Source organism: Ochlerotatus camptorhynchus, unplaced genomic scaffold, assembly GCF_037179485.1.
Source record: "Ochlerotatus camptorhynchus isolate MF236.1 unplaced genomic scaffold, CSIRO-AGI_Acam_v1.1 ptg000149l, whole genome shotgun sequence".
Lineage (NCBI taxonomy): Eukaryota > Metazoa > Arthropoda > Insecta > Diptera > Culicidae > Ochlerotatus > Ochlerotatus camptorhynchus.
This window is the reverse complement of record NW_027040639.1, coordinates 1,630,674-1,652,167: the sequence shown is the minus strand read 5'-3', so window position 1 is coordinate 1,652,167 and position 21,494 is coordinate 1,630,674. Positions and strand designations below refer to the sequence as shown.

General features: G+C 40.6%; 1 protein-coding gene across 1 annotated transcript in view; it reads left to right on the top strand.

Moving 5' to 3' along the window:
• LOC135701083 (leucine-rich repeats and immunoglobulin-like domains protein 3) overlaps positions 1-21,494 on the top strand; it is a 116,666-nt gene that overhangs the window by 33,806 nt on the left and 61,366 nt on the right. Inside the window, exon 4 of the mRNA XM_065221796.1 lies at positions 4,951-5,101. Within this exon, the coding sequence (XP_065077868.1) occupies positions 4,951-5,101 (151 nt within the window). The remainder of the gene's footprint in view (positions 1-4,950; positions 5,102-21,494) is intronic.

The following is a 21,494-nucleotide window of genomic DNA, read 5'->3' as shown; positions in this document are numbered from 1 at the left end:
CTCGGAAGTAACAGCCATACGATCCCGGAGCTTATCTCGAATTGGCCAACCCGAGAAACAAAACAAAGAGAATGCCAAAAGTAATGGTGACCAACAAAGGACTATGAGAGAAAGACCACCAAAACTGAAAAATGTCTAGAAACATAAATTCAACAAATATGAAAACGTTGAATAATGACATTGGCAACGAACACGGATACGAATATCGGAATAATCAACAACATAATACAATGGACAGTAGAAATCTTACAAACGCAATGGATATCCCAATCTCATCACAAGGACGACGCAACACCGCAGGTTGGTTGGGGCAGTGCGAAGAGAAAGTAGCCTCCCCGCTTCTCCTTGGAGAAGAGGACGATTCGGGGGACGGGAGCGAGGACGTTACAGCCCAACCTGTGCTCTGTCAGTCGCCTCGACGTTCTGCCAACAAAACGGTACCAGCCGAGAACCACCCGATCGCAATCTCATCCAAGGACTAAGGACTAGCAAACCTGATCTGGACATACTTATAAAAGAGAAGCAACCAGCCATCATTTGCTTGCAGGAGAGCATGTGTTCAGCACGGAAACCACCAGCCATCAATGGTTACAGAATATTTCACAGACAACGAGAAGGAGGCAGACGAGCAGCAGGAGGAGTACTAACGGCGGTCAAAACTGAAATCGACGCTGAAGAAATCCAATTCGACACAAATCTGGAAGTAATAATAGTAAAGGTAGGTCCCCCACTCAATGTTCGTGTCGTAAATGTTTACTTGCCACCCAGAGAAGAAATCTCCATCTTTCGGACATAATCACCCAGACACCTAACTCAGTTCTATTAGTGGGAGATTTGAATGCCCATCATACTATTTGGGGATCCAGGGATATATCTTCGCGAGGACGAATCGTTATGGAGTTTATCGAAGAGAACAGCTTAGCAGTACTGAATACCGGAGAACCAACGCATGTGAACCATTCGAACGGATCATTTTCCTGCATCGATGTTGCAATCAGTTCCACGGACCTTGCAGGACAATTGGAGTGGACCGTATCCGAGGATTTCCATGGCAGTGATCACTCCCCGACCTTTATAGCTTTTCCAGGAACTACAAGGCCACGGAAAACCTTTCCTAGGTGGAAAATAGAAGAAGCCGACTGAACGTCATATCAGACTGACATCAAATTTGAACGAAAATACGGTGCGGAGGAGCAAATACAAGAGATTACTCGGGCAATCCTTAAATCAGCTGAAAGGTTCATCCCAAAAACAAAAGGATTTTTAGGAAAGAAATGTGTTCCATGGTGGAATGAAGAAGTGGCTGCAGCTATAAAAAACCGAAGGAAGGCTCTAAGAAAATTAAAATCGTCGAGTTCCGGATTGGAGGAGAAAGAACAACTCGCCAAGCAGTTTCGTGAGGCTAGAGAAGCAGCTCGTGATGTTGTATTCAATGCAAAAAAGAAGAGCTGGGTAGCATTAGCTGATACTTTCACGGTGCAAACCCCAGTAAAAGAAATGTGGAGCAAATATCGACTAATACAAGGGAAAAATAAAAACGAGATGGTCAATGCAATAGTGTGCGATGGCGAAACAGTAATAGATGATAACGGTATAGCAAATTGTCTTGGAGATAGCTTTCAAGCTATCAAGCAGAGTGGAAAGAAGCAGCGGAAGCAGAGGAGTTTCAAATCGACGAGGAAAATGATTCTGAATATAATCAAACATTTCAGTATCACGAGCTAGAAGAAGCCCTCGAAGGCCTACAGGGTTCGTCGCCTGGACCGGATGGAGTGCACTACGCGATGATTGCTAATCTACCAATAGATTGCAAGACTCAGTTACTCGAAGCATACAATAGATTATGGGTTGAGGGCATATTTCCTATAGAGTGGACACGTTCCATTGTGGTTCCTTTATATAAAGGAAAAGGAGAACGGGTCAATCCACGAAACTACCGCCCAATATACTTAAACAGTTGCGTCGGAAAAGCATTCGAACGAATGGTTAATAATCGCTTGGTGCACGTTCTGGAGTCTAATGAACTCTTGAGTAAGCACCAGTATGCGTTTAGAAAAGGTAGAACAACCGTCGATCATTTAGCTGTACTCGAGGAAACTATCAGGTAGTCACTAAATAAGAAAAAATACGCACAGGTTGTGTTTTAGGATGTAACAAAGGCTTACGATACGACTTGGAGGAGACTTATACTGCAGAGACTGAAAGATTGGGAAATTGATGGATCTATGTTACGGTTCCTGCATAAAATGCTGGAAAGAAGAACGTTCAACGTGCTGGTAAATGGCACACTTTCAAACGAAAAGAGCATGGAGACGGGATTATGCCAGGGCTCAATTCTCAGTGTAACACTGTTCCTAATCGCGATCGATACAATCATGCAATACTTACCACCAGATGTAAAATGCCTTCTACGCAGATGACGTGATCCTCATTGCAACTGGAGAAAGCTCTGAAAGCATCAGAGATACACTTCAAGCAGCGCTAACGAAGATCGAAGATTGGCAGTACCAAACAGGATATACAATATCTGCAGAGAAGAGCGCAACGGTAGTTTTTCATAATCCGCGTTCACGTAAACCCCGTCTTTCAGGAACACTGCACCTGAACGGAATCGGTATCCCTCTTAACACAAGCCCCAAATGTTTGGGAATTACACTGGATTGCTTCATGAAATTTCGAAAACACGCTGAAGAAGTGAAAGCTGTCTGTCAACAAAGAATCAACTTCATTCGTAGCATTGCTGCTAGGGCTTGATGCGGTGATAGGAACACTCTACTTAAAATATATCGCGCTACTGTTTTAGAAAAAATACTTTACGCTGCTCCAATATTGTCAGGACTAGATGAAAGTGCTTTGAAGTACCTTGAAACGACGCATAATTCGGGACTTAGAGCATTGACTGGAGCTTTTAGGACGAGCCCCGTCGTTAGCTTACAAGTAGAGACGGGAATACCGGATTTAAGAACATTACTAGAAGAGCGGACGGCAATTTTCGTTGCACGCAAAGCAAGATTGAGTGGATATCACGAAGTTCACAATGAAGAAAACAACAGTGAGAGTTCTTCAAATGCCTCGAGCGGCGAGGACGATAGCTCTGGTGAAATTTGGGGATCTGAACCGGCTAGGGAAGCGAATACCGTGACTATCAGGGGAACCAGAGTACTTCAAGAACTGAACTTGGTATTACCACCAACGAGGACTTTCACTCGAGCAAAATGTCCACCCTGGGAAAGGAAACCGATGCGGGTTGACTAAAGTTTACATTTGCTTTGTAAACAAGGGACGAGCTCTACAGAACTGCAGCGAACATTTCAAGACCAACAATTGAAATGGCCTTAACTCCATTTTGTAAACAAACCTTGTAAGGCCATTTTCTCGCGAACCGAAACCTTCATTCGCAAACCTAAACCACAATCGAGTAGAGGAGAATTTCCCCTGTCTGTTCATTACGTTGGTTTGCCTTTGCGGACTTCGGTTCGCGAGAAAATGACCTTACAAGGTTTGTTTACAAAATGGAGTTAAGGCCATTTCAATTGTTGGTCTTGATTTGAAAAAAATGAAGAACACCAAGTACAGAATCCACACGCCGATATACACGGATGGATCAAAACAGGACGGAAGATGCGGGTTTAGTGTAGTGGTCAGGGATACAATACTAAGGAAACGAGTGAATGACATTAGTAGTATATTTAGTGCCGAAAGTATAGCGATTAAGGAAGCCTTAAGCTGGGTGGCAAGCCAAGAGCGAGTGGGGGCCTACATTATATGCACGGATTCGCTGAGTGTGGTATCTGCGTTGGAAAATCGAAGAATTAAAAACCATTGGAAAGATGAAGTAACTATGATAAACAATCAAATCAGATGCAGGGGAACAGAAGTAGTGGTGTGCTGGGTTCCCAGTCACATAGGGATAGCAGATAAAGAAGCCAAAAAAGCATTAGAAGCAACCCATGTAGACATCGAAAGCGTTGACTTCAAAGAATCGAAAAACACATACAAACCACAAATGGCAAGTTTAATGGACATCGACCAGTAATAACAAGCTGCGAGAAGTAAAGCATAGCGTAGCATAGCATAGATAAATTTTTGAAATTTTGTTTTTTTTTTCGTTTTAAAACCCATGTTACTCTCGACGTTTCATGCATGGCATAAAACAATATTTTCGATTTCCTTTTTGATATTTTTTAGTTGAAACAAGTTCAAACTTTAAACCACTAAACTATGTCCGATTGAGCCCGAATTTTACGTATGAAAATTTGTTATATGGGCCGTTAAAAAAAAACATTGGCACCCTAATTCTACCAGCCTCTCATGTCGTTGAATCGTTAAATAATTGATAATTAATAAAACTTATCCCCAGGATTAATAAGTTTCACACAAATAGCTCATGGAACATTTATTTATGGAATACATTCCATCACAAATTCCCCGAAAGCCACCCCTGAACTGATTCTCATTCTTCCCACCATAGTAATCCCACAACGAGATCAGATTACGCCACCGAACCGTCAACAATCCAACCAGAAACGAATTTATTTGCTCAGGTGGAAAATTTGTATTCCCCCCACCCGGGAGCTACCACGTATGCTCCCACCTTGGACCATCCTGCGATCGACCGCCTAATCCTACTCGTTCCCTTTCGCTTATTCCACAAAATTCCATAAACCACGAAAATATACCGACGCGTTTTACATGACCGACATTCGGCCATTCGTCCCCTGCCAGGCCTCTGACCTGAGGTCGACTGACAGACAACCCGGCAGGCTTTGGTCATTCTGTCCGAAAATTCCAAACGTGCGTGCGTGGGCGAGTTTGTGTGTATGGATGCGGTCAAGTTCAAATAGCTGCCTAGTCCGGAACCGATCCCGGCTCTGGCGAATGCATCGTCGTGATGCATCGAGAAAACCTACTAACACTGAAACCATTTCTGTTTTCTCTGTTTTCCCGTAGAACAACGTCCTACCGAGCGGTGAACCGAACAAAACCGGAACCGTGTTCGAGGTGCCGCATGCCAACCGTCACACCAGTGGACATTATAAATGCACCGCCGATAATCGGGTCGGCCAACCGGACAGCAGGGAAATCGTGGTCAATGTGCTCTGTAAGTATATTTCCGTTGCTCGTTTGCTATATATTTAGCCCGTAGGTAAAGGGAGAGAACCAACCAAATGGACAACATTCACATTCGAGAGCCTTTTGGAGCTTCCGAGAACTGGAGAGCTTGTTTATCATCGAGAGGGAGGGTTTCTCTACCAACCCGCTCTCCATTTCCCATTCAATCACCAGAACCCTGTGATCGAGTGGGCACCTTTGTATACGCAAAAAGCGATGGTGGCGAGCTTGTGGGAATGATTGTAAATTTAATCATAACAATGTGCAGTCTATTCCAGCAGAAGAGTCGGACTCTGTGGTTCGCCATTTCCAATACTCGGGATGACGATGACAACGACCATTGAACGGGTGCTGCCTAGCTGGTGATGGTGGAGTGGGAGGGAAAACAAAAGGAGATTGCTTTTACCCTTTGGTCAGCAGTTATATTATTGTTGATTCCGGTCGAAACCTAATTTTGGGGAAATAGATGAGGGCAGCAGTTTCGCCTTGCTATCGTTACAGCTGAAATCAAAAGAGTAAAAAAACGATATGCGTTGCAAACAGGAACCGCATCGAACTGTATTGCTGTAGTCAATGAATCATGGAGCAAATGTGAACTGAATGTTAGGAATGCAAAAAATTGCAATCAATTTATAACATGTTGATTGTTATTCAGTGGAAATTTAGTCAAATTTTGATATTAATACACCCGAAATGAGAACACTGCATGATTGATTTCCGTAATACGCCATGGTTGCAGAAGACTTAAAAATTTAGATTTTTACAAAATTGGAATCTTTTACCTAAAGTGTATTAAAACTTTTCCCAGAAGTTTATAATTAATTATCTGTTTGTTTTATTAAATGCTGTCACTTTTCGTCGTTAGAAAGTGGTGCCACGCTGTCAGTAATTGTGAAATTGAAACAATCCAACTTCAATGCAGAACATATCCAGATCCAATGCAAATCGAAGCCAAATTCAATGCAAACCAAATCCAATCTAAATTAAATCTAAGTCATATCCTAATCTAATGCAAATCCAATCAATGTCTAAATTCAAATCAAATCCACATTAAAATCCAAACCACAGACTATTCAAGTCCAACCCAAATAGAGCCAATTAAAATCAAACCCCTCTGCAATGGATCGGTTGATGTTTGCAGAAGGAATTGGACGAAAACTTTGTGGCAAAATTTCACAAAAAATCACAGAAATAAGGTTGAGTATATTTAGGAAAACACATTTTTAACTGAGCTGGGAGGAAATTTTATACCTATTAGGGTGGCTCATCATGATCATTTTTTCCAGAACAATGCTTAATTTTATTCCATTTGGAGTCCCAAACAGCTGTGCAAAATTTGGGGTCGATTGGTTATCCCAAGTAACATTTCAAGTTTTATTGTGGTTTTAAAGCATGCTACAAGTCTAAATTATGGTCTACAGAACCATCATAAAACCAAAATTGTTACTTGGGTATAACCCGGCTTTCCGCATTGCGTTTGAAATTTGTATGGAAATTGGTATGGGAAATCCTACTTTTTTGAATTATCATTCCTTGGGACCACAATTTTGCTTGAACCATGCAATTAATCATGTTCAACTATGGCCTAAAACTTTGCCGAAGGATGTACGGTGCTAGAATATCACAAAAAGAAATTATAGCTGTCCAAAGATCGTTGTTTGGAATTCAATTCCACAAATCATTTTTCCTGCCAACACTGCCAGTGTACCAATGAAAGTCAGATTCCAAACTGAAAAAAAAAATCGAAGTTTCTTATCCTAATTGATAACTGTCCTAAGGTTCTCTGAACTTCATCAAATTTCTCTAGACTTCCTTGAACTTAACTCATAACTTAACAAAATTTCCCTCAATTTTCCACTGAAAGAACTTAAGCTTTGATCTAGAAAATTCCTGTTATTTCCCTGAAGTTTCCGAAAGTTCCTTGATGCTCATGGAACCCCCTTAAAATTTCTAAACTTCTTTGAACTTCACTGGACGTGTCTGACGTTTTCGTTACTTTATAAAGTTCCCCAAATATTCAAGATGCTTTATCAAGTTCCATGACGTGCCAGTAATTTTTTAAATACTCATAGAACTTCCCTGAGGACCTGAAAATTTTCTTGATTTTTTTGGAAAATTACTAAAATTTCGGGTAGGGGAAATGGCTTGTATGTTAGCCTATGGATCTAAGATTGGTCCCATCTGCTATTTATCAATTTTGTCTAGATGAACGCGTCATTGGGACGTTAATAATGAATATTTTTGGTCGTTATTGAAAATTTAGTCGATTACTGAATTTATGTATGGGCCCAAATTAGGTGCACTTAGGCCGATATTACATCCATTTCCCATATGTTCCATAATTCCTCGGAGCTTCTTGAAAGTTCCTGCAATTATTCAATGGAACTGCTCTGAAGTTCTTTGATCTTCCTTGAAGTACTCATGACGCATTTCGCGCCAAATCGAATCGAAGCTGGTAACACCCTCTCAGATTTCAATGAAATTTGCTGGATGTGTAGACTTTGACTAAATAAGCACTTTTGCATACTCAGTTTTTCCAAAATTTACTAAAATTTACTAAATTTTTGAAAAACTTAGTAGGGTAGAGAACTACTTCGGCCTAATCGCCCATTTTGGGCCTATCGAGCAGAAAACTTCAAATAAATCCATGATATCAGAGTTAACAAGTCAATTATGCGTTTGGTACGATACTTTAGCTAACAATCTACCGAACGAAGTCAATGAGAACGCGTGATATGAAGGTTTGCACCCATTATTCCCAAAAACAAAAGAAGCGCTCCGACCGAATCAATTTTTATCTTTATCCGATAGGCCGAAGTGAATTCATTAGCATTTCAGTTGCGTTTCAATGCGTTAGGCCGAGTTTAAAATCCGTAGGTCGAGTTTGGCGTCAAGAAGCAGTGTTAGACTTTTGACAATATCTCAACGATTGGTTTCTCTTTATCAAATCTTACGGTACGTACGGAAAGGTAAATAAATTTGGAAGCCATCAGTAATAGTAACATTCCGTTTGGTGCTAAACTGAACTAGATTAAGAAAGACTAAGTGCGGGTTATGCTTAATAGGCCGGAAATGGGGTAGTTAACCCTATGCAAAAGTGCTTATTTAGATCATTGAAATCTGAGAGGGTGTTACCAGCTTCGATTCGATTTGGCGCGAAATGCGTCATGAATACTTCAAGGAAGATCAAAGAACTTCAGAGCAGTTGTAACATTTAAGACTAACATTTGAGAAAGGCCAAACTTTTTCTGCCAATTTAAAAAAAAAAAGGAAAAATGACAACTTCTACAAAAATGTGTGAAATTGTCCAAGTTTTCGAAAAAAATACTGAAAAAGATTCCATTTTAAAATTTAAAGTCAATTGAAAAAATGGCCATATTTGATTTGGATGAAACTTTGCCTCAAGATAGGTACACAAGTTCTTTGGACATCCCTGAAGATCTCGGTACATTTCTGAAGTTTTCGGACATTCCCTGAGTTTCTAAGAAACTTCTTTGGTCTGTTCAGATGTTCTTGAAACTGCCCAATTTTCTTTAAAATCTTGGTACTGAACTTATATAAATGAAACTGTCGTCAAGCTTTCCTGAAAAACTTTGGACTTCTTTAAAGTTTTCAAAATAATTCTGATGTTTTCTAAATTCTGCAGGAGTTCTCTGGGCTTCCTTGAAATTCCCGGAACTTTCTTTCAACTTTCGAAAGTTTCACTAAATGTTCCCGAAGTTTATGAAGCTGCCCTAATTTATAGAATTTAACCTTTACAGATCTGTAAACATTTCGGCTCCAGTGGTGTAGTGGTAAGCACAACTGCCTCTCACTCCAAAAGGCATGGGTTCAATCCCAGTCGGTGCTGTCGAGATTTTCTGAGGCATGAAATCTCTGATACGCCTTTCTTTGGATAGAGAGTAAAGCCGTTGGTCGATAAGTTGTGATGGGTTGATAGGTAGGGTCAAGGTGTAGAAGCTGCCATGGCGTCGATAGCATTGGAAGCAAGGAATCAAAAATATCTCCAAATGACAAATCAACAAGCGATCAACGAACCAAATAATAACGCTATGTCAGAAGTGGAAAACAATAATGATATAATCTTCACCGTTCTTTTTCATGACAAGCAGCTCGTGCGACCCAACTCATTCGGGGCGGTAGAAGGAAACGAGCAAATTGTTGGCAAGCTGCTTCACGAAGTAAAGCCGAAGATGATACACGTGTGTTAATGGGAATGTCTTTTCCCGATTCATATCAAGCTATGTCCTCATCCGTGTATATTGCAACAAAGCAGGCAAGCAATATATCATTATCCTTCTACCATTCGGATCGAGCTTTGTTACAGAGCGAGTTTGTCATGGTAGTCGTAGCAACCGTTTTGTCTGTATCGTTGGTTGCTTTATGTGTTTGGATTCGCTGATTGGAAGATAAAAGGAAAACAAATCAAGGAAAAAATCAAAAAGATCCCAGAATTTCTGGACTATCCGGAATTAATTGAGACTGCCGATAAGATCTCTGAGCTTCCGTGAAGATCTCTAGACCATGCTTCTTTAATTTTTTACATATTTTCCTCAAGTCGTCTGGTTATCTCTAGAATTATCTTGACTTCCTAGGACCTTCTGCAATTTCCCTGAAGCTGATAGAATCACCTCGAAACTTCCCTGAAGTTCCCGAAATTTTGCAGAATTTCTCAGAATTTTCCTATTTATCCCACAGTTCATTCATGAAACTTCCCCGAAATCCCTGGTATTTTCTTACACTCCTCGAAACTTTTTGCGCATCAGACTTTTATCTATCAATAATTTCACATAACCGTTATGACAAATCTTCAAGATGGATTTTTAACCCTTTCAGTTCATTTTTTTCCAAACCATATTTTAAGGAAATACTAACGCTTTGTGATATAATACGGCTTTTTGAGTACAAATACCTATAAACAATCGGGATGTTCTGGCACGTCTAAATTATTCTGGAGTTCAGATCAAATGATAAACCACAACTTATATCTGATCAACATATGTAAACAAATTGATATAGAGATTTCTTTTATATGGATTTCTCAGTCTAGGGTAATCCACACGGTCAATTATGTATTGCCCGACGTTCCGGCCGTTTATTGTGGCCTTTTTCAAGGGTAAAACAGTCTACCATTTATCGAAACAAACAAAATTTAACGACAAACGGTAGACTGTTCTACCCTTGAAAAAGGCCACAATAAACAGCCGGAACGTCGGGCAAGCATAACTGACCGTTTGGATTACCCTAGACTGAGAAAGCCATATAAAAGAAATCTTCATACATACCAGTCGAACAATCTTACAAATTCTTATAGATTATGCACATCATTTTCATTGTAAACCCATGTGTATAATATGTTCCAGGTACTCCAAATTGTCCAGGAGTTCAGGCTATTTGATCTACTGGATCTGTCGCGGCCTGCACGGCGTTCTGCCTAAACATGTTCATTGAGTTTTTGCGCATCACTTATAATCTATTTTTAGGCATACTGATAAAATGATTGCGCATCACTAATAATCTATTTTGATGTTTATAAGATGCTCAAGGTTCTCCAAATTATCCTGGAGTTTAGATAAAATAATTTACCAGATCCAACAGTGACTGATACAATGCCTTTAGTTACGAAATTATTATTATTATTTAGCTTTATTAGGGAGGCTTTCAGCCTTGGGCTGGTTCGCCTCCAAAGTTACGAAATTACTCCAAACAGATTCATAGAGATTATGCAGATCATTTACGATTCAATTTTATATGTATAAGATATTCTAGACACTCCAAATTTTCCTGGAGTTGTCCTGGAGGCATGTACTATGTCTTCAGCAATAGCACATACCCGAACATGTTAACGACACGACTGGACAATTACTCACTGACCCCACTAACCAGCTGAAACGATCAACTTCTTCAAGTATTGACCAGACATCATTGAAGACCAAGGAATCAAAAATATCACCAAATGACAAAATGACAAGCAAAATAATGTACAGAGCTTTTGTAGGTTTTGTTATTAGCTAGAACTTTTGTTAACAAATCAAATTCGTATCTTTTATGCATGACGAACCAGAGCGAACAGAAGCCACTACTGTTTTTCAGTGAATGTATTTTACATTCACTGAAAAACAGTAACAAGTTCTGCCCGCTCTAGTTCGTGATGCATAAGAGATACAGATTTGAGTTATGAGCAAAAGTTGTAGCTAATAACAAAACCTACAAAAGCTATTTACATTATTTTGCGGAATGCTGTTGATGAAAAAAGTTAGAGGCAAATGAATGTAAATGAATGTATTAAATGAATGCGAAATGATTTTCCATGCCTGCAAGCGATCAACGAGCCGATCGATAAGGCTATATCAGAAATGGATAGCAATAATGATATAATTTTCTTCCCTTTTTATCAGGCAAAACTGCCTTTGCAATATAACTTGCTCGGGCCGGTAGAAGACATTGACTAAATTGTTGGGAAGCTGCCTTACGAAGAAACGCCGAAATAGGTTACAAGCGTTTTGTCTCTATCGTTGGTTGCTTTATGTGTTTGGATTAGCTGTTGAAGACCCTAGAACACCTTAAGCACGTACCGATTGAAACGTAAATGATGTGCATAATATCTATGAACCTGTTTGGAGTTGTTTCCTAACTAAGGGCAATGTAGCGGTCTTTGTTGATCTGGTAGATCATTTGATTGGAACTCCAGGATAATTTGGAGAACCTTGAGCATCTTATAAACATCAAAATAGGTTATGAGTGATGCACAAAAATTCTAAGAACATGTTTAAATACGTGCCATCACTGAGGGAATCACACAGGCCTTGGTTGATCCAGTAGATCAAATAGTCTGAACTCCTGGACAATTTGGAGAACCAAGATCAGCTTATGCGCACTCTTTTCATTGCGCTATTTTACACAAAATGCCTCGAGCATTACGTAATCTGAAATAATGCTTCGTAAAAAATTGCTTTTGATATTTTCATCAAAGTAAATCGAAACTTAAAGGGAATTCTAAGGATTAGTTCTGACTGGAATTCGATATTAGTTTTGAGGAGAACTTCAAGCTAAATCTATAGAATGATTTCAAGGTAATTTTCAAGACCATTTGATTCGTGGTAAATGCTCAGTAGATTTCCAAGAAAGTTCTGAGGAGAATTCAAATGTGAATAGCTTCAATCTTATTCAAAGGAGAATTCCAATGTAAGATGAGATTTCAATAGATTGTAAAAATAGAGTGTGGACAGTAGATAGAGTGCGCATGCTCAAATCTAGACTATCATTTGAAAGGGGCAGAAAGCCAAAATGTCAATAAACCACAATATAATATAATATAATATAATATAATATAATATAAACAATATAAACTGCGAATTATATTGATTTTAATATGCCAACGTTCTGATTATGTAGTTTTTAGTCACGCCCGATCCATATGAAATGCGTCCGATTGATATTTCACGTGTAAACAACGAACAATAAGAAGACCAAAAAAATCTCCGGGCGCAATTAATCATTTTGTCAAGCTTCTACATTCATGTTTCATCAGATGTCACTGTTTGTGGTGACATCTATTGAAAATTACTCATAATCTGTTTTCCGTTAATTGTTCGCAGAGGAATGTGCAGTGCAAAACATGTCTGGGTACCTCTATATATGCATTTAGATTAATATTCGTAGTCCCTCCTTTTTTACACATTCTGCACACAAAATAGCTCACTTCCTACCAGCGGAACAGCGCCATCTCTGTGGAAAATGGCCAGACGATATGATTAATTCCACTCTCACCAAATTTGCGAAGGAAGAATCAAGGCGGAACAACAAACAAAAAATCCCGAGGGTGTATTTCCACGGCGCATAAACAGTGTTGGCAGTTTAAAGGGTGGATGATCTGGGGGTAACAACATGCAAGAAATTATCAGGGCGTATGATGTTTTCTTCTCAATTTCACGGCAAAAAAAAACCCTTTTTTAAGAATTTTTAGTGATGCATGATGTTATGTTACACTATTAACTATACAACAAAGCATTAAAATCATCCAGAAAGTGAGAAGTCATGAAATGGGATTAATTTTTTAGGTCATTAAAATTCGGAACCAGTTTTCTCGATATGGTGATTCTGGATTTCCACCCTTTTCAAATGTTAGTCTAGAAATATCATCTACATACCTAAGAGGAAGAGGAGACAACTGGCTTCTTTTTGCCTGTGACGTGTTCTTCTTCTCTCACGGAAACGACCGTGCAGAAATTCTTTCATTATGAGCTACGCAGTCGACTGTCAAAATACAAGAAAATAGATTCCCTTTTGTAAAAATTTTCGCGTTTCTATACGTTCGCCCGACCAATCAGGCACTGGTTCGCATTCGACAGAAAAATGGTTCTGGTCGGCACTGGTGGTGTAGTGGTAAGCGTGATTTCTTTCTCACCCTAATGGGTCTGGGTTCAATCCCAGCCGAGGTCGGTGGGATTTTTTTCTGAGGCATAAAAATCTCTGGTCACGTTTTCCTTCGGGAGGGAAGTAAAGCCGTTGGTCCCGGCCCATGTGTGTTGAATGGGTGCGATATCCTACGCAGGTGTGGAAGCTGCCTTCCTGCACATTCGATGGATGACAATCGATGTCCGTCGTTGATTGACACTAGATTGCGGAACAGAGACCGACGTTAAATAAAGGAAAGAAGAAGAAGAAGAAGAATAAGAAGAAGAAGAAGAAGAAGAAGAAAAAGAAGAATAGTGGTTCACAAAAGTCCCCCTATTGTCTCCTATTTCTCTAAGCTACCTATTGATCGCCGATCGAGGATCCGGTAGGTAGTTTACACAAACTTCATACGATACCATTTTGTATATGTATGTAAATACAGTTTAAATTAAGAAATGATACGAAACGGACGTGCGGTCGATAGTTCTCCACTTGTTTGTTCCATTATCTGTGCGGTCAATCACCCATCCTCTGTGTGATCTAACTCGGGTGAAAATTTTACAAGTAGGGGAAATGGCTCAAATTTTGACCTATGGATCTAAGATTGGCCCCATCACTAAAAATCTGCTATTTATCAATTTTATCCAGATGAACGCGTCAAACGGACGGTACTAATGAATATTTTTGGTCGCTATTGAAAATTTAAACGATTGCTGTATTTATGTATGGGCCCAAATTAGGGGCATTTAGGGCGACATTACATCCATTTCCTCTATCTCAGATTTTCATCATTCAGACCTTGGTGAGAAGGTGGAAGAGCGAAGATGACTACTTTTTGGAAGATTACAATAGTGTTTCCTAGACCCCAAAGGTCTGATGACCCAAGTCCCCGGTCTATAATACCTAGTTTGCGCATCGGACTTTGGTGCATTTTTTTATGATTGCTTAACAGTAACGAAGAAAGTCCATGGGTGCCCGGCAATAACGCAAACAATATTGGATAGGAATTGTGAGGAGAGTTGAGGGGTACCCACATTAGATCCGTTTGCAGTCCATTGACGTAAATTTGACAGATAGACAATAGATTCAGCTGTCACTGTGTCGCAATGCATCTGATCCGGATTCAATGCCAGTTGCCCTTTGCAGGTGACTTTTAGGAGAATTTTAAAAGAATTTTGAAATACTATAATTTCAGATGAATGTTGAGTAGAATTCGATGGAAGCTCTGAATATAAACCGAAGGAGCTTTCCAAGGGAATTCATAGGAGAGCCTTAGAGCAATTCCATAGAGCATTCCAATGCCATTTCTATGAGAATTTCATGGAAACTGAAAGTGGATTTCCATGAGAATTTTGAAGCATATTTTGAATAATTTTTGAGCAGATTTCAAATGTGATTTAAGGAACAATTCCATCGAAGTTTTAGAGAAATACTTATAAAATGCTGAGGGAAAAATTCCAATTGAATCAGAAGAATACTGAGGAGAATTTAAAAGTAATGATGCGTCAATTATTAGAATGTGAAGTGCAGAGCAAATTTCTAGAGTTTTTCGAAGAAAATTATGTGGGTTTTACCATAGAGAGTCGGAGTCACAAGATGAATTTCTTTTTTTTATTTTAAAGAAATTCTTAAGCAAATCTCAACAAAATCCTGTGAAAGGTTCCAAGATAAATCTGTTTGTAGGTGAAAATGGCTATTTTGTTTCTGTGGAATTTTTCCGTGCTTGCTCATCTATCGTATAAAATGAACACTTTAAGTCTGATATTTGATGTTAAGCATCTCCAACTACATATAACGTAGTCAACCGATGTATGGCAAAAATGGCTACCTAATGGGGCCCTAGGCTCCCATTAGCTCAGTTCGTGGGGGTCATTTGGCAAAGGCGCAGCTGTAAAGCAAAACCATGCTGGTGGCGGCTGGTTTCGATTCCCGGTGCGGTTTAGGAATGTTTTTGATTGAAAAATGTCTCGACTTGGCAATTGACTTTAGATATTGCTCCGGTACTGAAATTCATTGAGTGACATTTATATTGGAATTGTGTGTGCTGATACTGACATCAGGGGTTAGTGAAAGTATTGAACATATTTTGCAGCACTGCTCACAATTAACAGCTGAATTCTCAAAGAACAGCAAGTTGAGAGCCTGAGTTTGTTCGTCTGATTTAGATTTTTCTGAACAAATTAAGAGTAAAGACTTATCTCGATGTCAATCTTTGACTAGATTCCAAACACGATAGAAAAACAATCAAAAAATAGTTTCAATTTCGTCGGAGAAAAAATCAATTCCAAACGGCCACCGGACCTTGCCCTTGAGCCCAAAAATATTCCATTCCCCAACGTCCGTGCCATGCCTTAAATGTCACTTAATAAAATTAGTCATTTTCCAGCATCGCTCGAAATGGACTGTTAAAATGCCGTTTTTCTCGAAAAGCCCCATACATTTTTCAGCACAGAACAGCTCTGCGTAGCTCTGCTACGCCCATAAATCCTATTAATGTAAAAAGACGTTGCATACTACATTCAGACCAGATCACTATAGATACCGACCAGGCATCAGCATGAGCGCACTACTGTAGGCCGGCAGTCGGTTCTCACCATAAAATATTCATCTCGTTTCGCAATCCTAGCCTCGCACAGTCTGGGTGTGCCTATTTACGTTGGCCTCAGTTTATCACAATTCCGGGATCGTTCCATATTCCAGCGTCACACACACACTTGGGACTCTGCAGCGCAACATTTATATACGAGGGCAAGGTCTGCTTTCTCCCCATCCAGTTAGGTACTAGCAGAATGAATATCTATTCACCAGCAACCCATTTTCCATTTTTGAATTTACTCCTAAAGGCCATTATCTAAATTTGAAGTTCACAGGCACATCCGCAGCCATATACAGAGAGCAAACCATCATCGTCGTTGTCGTCGTCAGAAATTTTAAAGTCCAATTTCGACCGGATAGGTCTATTCCCCTTCCCCCTCATTCGTCCCAGGTAGTTAGGGTAGGCACTTCAAAACACTATCTCACACCCCATTATTTTCATACTCACACAGGAGGAGAAAAAACATTGGGACCCAACTGTATCTCGGAACCAGGAGAAGGACTCCACAGCAGCAAACATAATAATGGCATCAAATGGCCCGGAAGTGCCGTTTTACATTTTGCTCACTGAGCTCCGGGTACTGTTGTTGATGGTGTAGTTGTTGTTGTTGTTAAAGGGGTTTCCCGTACGTAGGAAAATGCTAGATCATACCTACCAGTTGAAGGAGATAAATTTTCATCTCAAGTGCTCGGACACACATTAGTTAACTTTTCCTGGCATGCCGGAAACGGAGTGCTCAATTGCATCATCCAAGTCAGTCAAGGTGATACGGAGAGCGTGAGTGTGTGGATATCGGATGGTCAACTTACCAGACCGTTTAGAAAAAAATTCCATATATATTTCTGCGATTTATAGTGCACCCGTGGTAAGCGTAAGAATTGACGAAAATTTACATGAATTAACTTATAATTCTAGATGAAATATCGCTTCACTGGAAACATTGTTTACAAGCTCAACATATTCTCAGTTGAGTCGCAGAAATTTAGGTCAAATGTTTTTAATTGATTTATTTGACACATTTTTTTTTTTGCTATTTGGGTACCATTTTGACGTATCATGATTATCAATTATATGTAGGGTGTCCCAGAAAGTATAAGCACACTTTCAACTAACCGCCATTTCTACCCCGAGAAAAGTGCCTCTGTTCGAGATTTTGCCAAAAAACTGAGACATCGAAGAGTAACGTCCAACATGTCAATACAAGAAACGGGCATAAAACGTTCAAGAAGCAGAAAAGCCAAAACGGAGTCAGAAACAAACCGAATCCATGCAACCGAGGGCTCGGAAGCTATATGATAGCCTGCTGTGTGGAGGCCAATACTACACAGTCCATAATGGTCAGGAAGTTAGCGATGCCGATAAGTCAAATTTTGTAAGAAGGCGAGACGAAGGAGACGATGAACACTGAAATTTACGTTCGGGAGTGTTTGGATCGGCGTCTGCGGCCCATGATCCGTCAACAATGCCCGCTGTCAATGCACTACTTGAAAGACACGGTAGCTTGGTACAAAGCAAACAAAGTGCAATACGTTCCAAAAGAGATTAATCCTCCGAATTGTCCGGAGGCCTGACCAATCGAAACTTTTTGGGCTCTTTGCGAGGGATATCTACGGAAACACTTTAAGGCAGTGAATTCAATCGAAGAATTTGAAAAAGACTGGACAAAAGTGGCCAAAATTATCGCCAAGGAATCTGTGCTGAAGCTCCTTGGCAGACGATTAAAGGAACCGCGGACTATTTTCATCCAATTGAAAGAGAACACTACAGAGAACATATATATGAAATAAAAATTAGAGTTCATTAACATAACGTAATACACCGTGCTTATCCTTTCTGTGACACCCTATATATTGTATACAGCAGATGTTGTAAAGCCAAAATGATCATTCCAAAATGGCTATAAAATACCAAGAAATGCCTTCAAACTACGTAACTCCGTGTAATAAAAAAACGATAGAACCGCCTAAATCTATCTATTTATATATATAAATGAATTTCTGCCTGTCTGTCTGTCTTACCCTTATAGACTCAGAAACTACTGAACCGATCGGCGTGTATGCAGGAGTTTTTGGGGCATGGAAAGATTCTTATGATGGTTAGATACCCCTCCCCCTATGTAAAGGGGGGCTCCCATACGAATGAAACAGAAATTTCTGCATAACTCGAGAACTAATCAAGCAAATGGATCCAAATTTGGCATGTGGAGGTATAAGGAGATGTTCATAGGGGTTAGCCCCTTAGATAAAGGGGGAGGGGGCTACCTACAATATAGCATTCTTTTTTATTCGGCGCATGCACTCAAGCTTATATTGAATCCCGAGCAAGGCCGGGCACTAAGCTAGTACCTTATAAAAAGACCAGGCTGAAAGCCTCCCTCATAAAAAAAAACTTCACCCAGAGAATTCTTCCGTCCCGTGTGGAGTTCCCAGTACGTTTCTCTTCCGATGACAAGATGAACACTTCCGGGAATACTGAACTAAGGATATGATAGCTTCACATCCGGAATCTTCCATGCCGAAATGTCAATCGGCGTTGTTGGCAGCTCCGATGACGGCTGCTTCAGAACATACTAAAAACTGCAATTTCATCGAGATCGTTCGATCTCCCGACTCGATGGTTCCGGTAATGGCACTACTGACTTTTTGTGTGGATGATCCGATGCATGCAACGGGCACATTCACAGTTGATCGGCGACAGAAGAGATTCTTAGCCAGTGGTTTTGAAATGAAATTCGACATCGATGCCGAATCGAGGAGAGCTCAGGCCTTGTGTGTTTTTCCGTGATCGTCGATGATGTTGAGGACAACCGTTTCCAGCAATGTCATGGTGCATGCAGTTTGGACTGCCATGCTGACTTGGCAGGAGCCAGAGGATTCAACGATTTGTGACGTGGAAGGAAGCCGCTGTTGAACCGCAGATACCTTTGCCGGAACGGGATCGTGCAGAAGCGAGTGATGCTTCTGGTGAAAAGTACGGCAAGTAAATTTGGAACCAAACTTTTTGGACTGGTGACCGAAGCTGAGGCAGTTACAACACAAGAAACACTGGACAGGATCGTAGCAAATAATTGTCCGAACAGGAAAGCGGACATGGGTAACTCGGAGCAGATGTGGATGGCTGACACTTTATGATTGAAACTCTTCTGTGGATTACCGGCCACCTTCGCTGAATGATGATTGTCTGATCCGACGGAGTTGAGAATACGAACCCGTTGGTACAGAAACTCGATCAGCTCGCACGTAGCGTTGCATGATCCAAGAGAAGCTGTGATAATGGCAAGTCCCAGTGATCTACCGGTTCATCAAGTTTTGCTAGGGTACGAACATAGCGTTGATAACCAACCCATGGATGCGTGTCGCACACTCCTGCCTTTTTTTTTATACAGGGGGGACTCTGCTCCCAGACACCTGAGAAGATAACTCAGGGTGTGGGGATGGGAGAAGTAGCGCTCCCGACCCACTAAACCTTGCCCTGCGCTCTAGGCCCTTGCCCTCCCCGGAACCGCCCGAAAGCATTACATCATGGGAGGGGGCCGGTTGCGCTATGGCGCATCACTAGTGGTGTGTCAGACGTGACACGCAATATCTCTCCCTTGGGTTCGATAATTAACGTTTCCAGGGCACACCACGAGGAGGCGAACTACTTCATGCACACTCCTGCTTAACTGCTGGTAAATCATACAGAGCCTTACAGAGTTCCTTCTGCAGGTACTTGCAGCTGTCGTACCACTAACTGTCAACCTGAATGTCCACAGATTCGAATGGTTTCTTGGCACTGCCTTCAAGAGACTGGAGCAGATACTGAAGTCTAGCGACCGTGGGGATGTCATCGTTTACGTGGACCATCGACGTAACTGTATCCTGTAACAACGCGAGAAGTCACTGTTGAACTTAGGCAGGTCGACCTTGGGTCGAAGGTGAAAGCTTGGTTGGTGTTGTTGTGAAGCTAAGATCGAATCATTAAGTGTCGGATGGTTACTACCGCCAGTGCGCTTTGAAAATAAGAAACCTTTTGCCTGGCAGCACCGCTGCTCGAAATTCACACGTTCATTGATGTGCGTGTCCAGATTCTCCGAGTTGTCCAACTATCTCCTGGCAGTCCATGAAACTTACATTCAGCTTGTCCAGTGATTCAATTCGAACACACAGTTGAACGGTTATCCACTCGATTCACGGTCGTCTTAACTACAAAGTCACAATAGCAAATAAAAAAGGTACCAACCAAGTCCCCGGCGAGGTGACAGATAACCTTAGTTTCACGTATCCACCTGAGTACTGCGAACTAACCCAAAATGCTTGTCATCTGGGAGCCGAGTCAAACTGTCAAACGGGAGCCAAACATTCAAAGGAGCTCAGAAGTCACGTAGGTAGTTACTGTTTGAACCACAAGAGTAAAGGTGTTGCCACCTACTGAAAACAAATTAAGAATTATAATTATGAAACTGTCGGAACATCAACCTTAGTAGGCGTATAATGTAAATCATCGAGCGTGATGCTCGACAAAGTGTTTTTATTTGATATTAATAATGCCAAAACTGGGCTCAGCAACAAGAATGTAATCAAACTTTATAAGAGTCATGTGAGCTTTGTGGGCAGGTGCACTCCCATCACCATGTATACGTTATTTCTGGAGCAGAGGAGGAGGAGCCAAGAGTTCATTTGACAGCATGTATATATAATTTCGTGAGCTGTTTCAGCAAAACATTTTGAAACTTCGGAAGATTTTCAAGATGTTTTCTAGCTCACTTGAAAAATAAAATCAGCTGAGTTCGCAGTACTCAGGTATCCACTTGCAAATCGTAGATGTCGCCACACAACATAAACAAAGGGATTGTCCTTCACCACCGCAATGGTATTTCTCTATGGAAAACCAACTTTTTGTTTCACCATGTGTGGACGTCATACAACAGGCAAGAATGCCATCTGAAAGGAGCGAATTTATGATTTTCGTGGTGAAATGAAATAAATTCATACTAGTTGAACCGATTGATTGAGTTTCATCTTCTTATATCATCGAATGGCAATACAAATACTTTGGTTTCTTCAGCTATATTTTGCTCTTGAAATTGATCAGCCTTCAGATTGTTGCTTTGAGCATAGCTGTGCGATGATAGGCCCAAACGCAATGTGGGCGGAAGCGGAACGGAAACGGAATATTTGACAGTTGTCACAAATGACATCAAGATGTCTAACTGAAGTCGATTTGGTTCTAACTAGAAACACTGGAATAAGAGACCAGCGGAGAAGAAAAAAAACATGAATTTGGCAACAAGATAAACATCAAAGCAATCCTGGCATCACTGCTATTTGTAACTGCTTGCGAGTAACTTCGCCAATGCACCGACGAGCGAGTTCATGAGTGATTGTTAAACGATTTTAATACTCCTCCC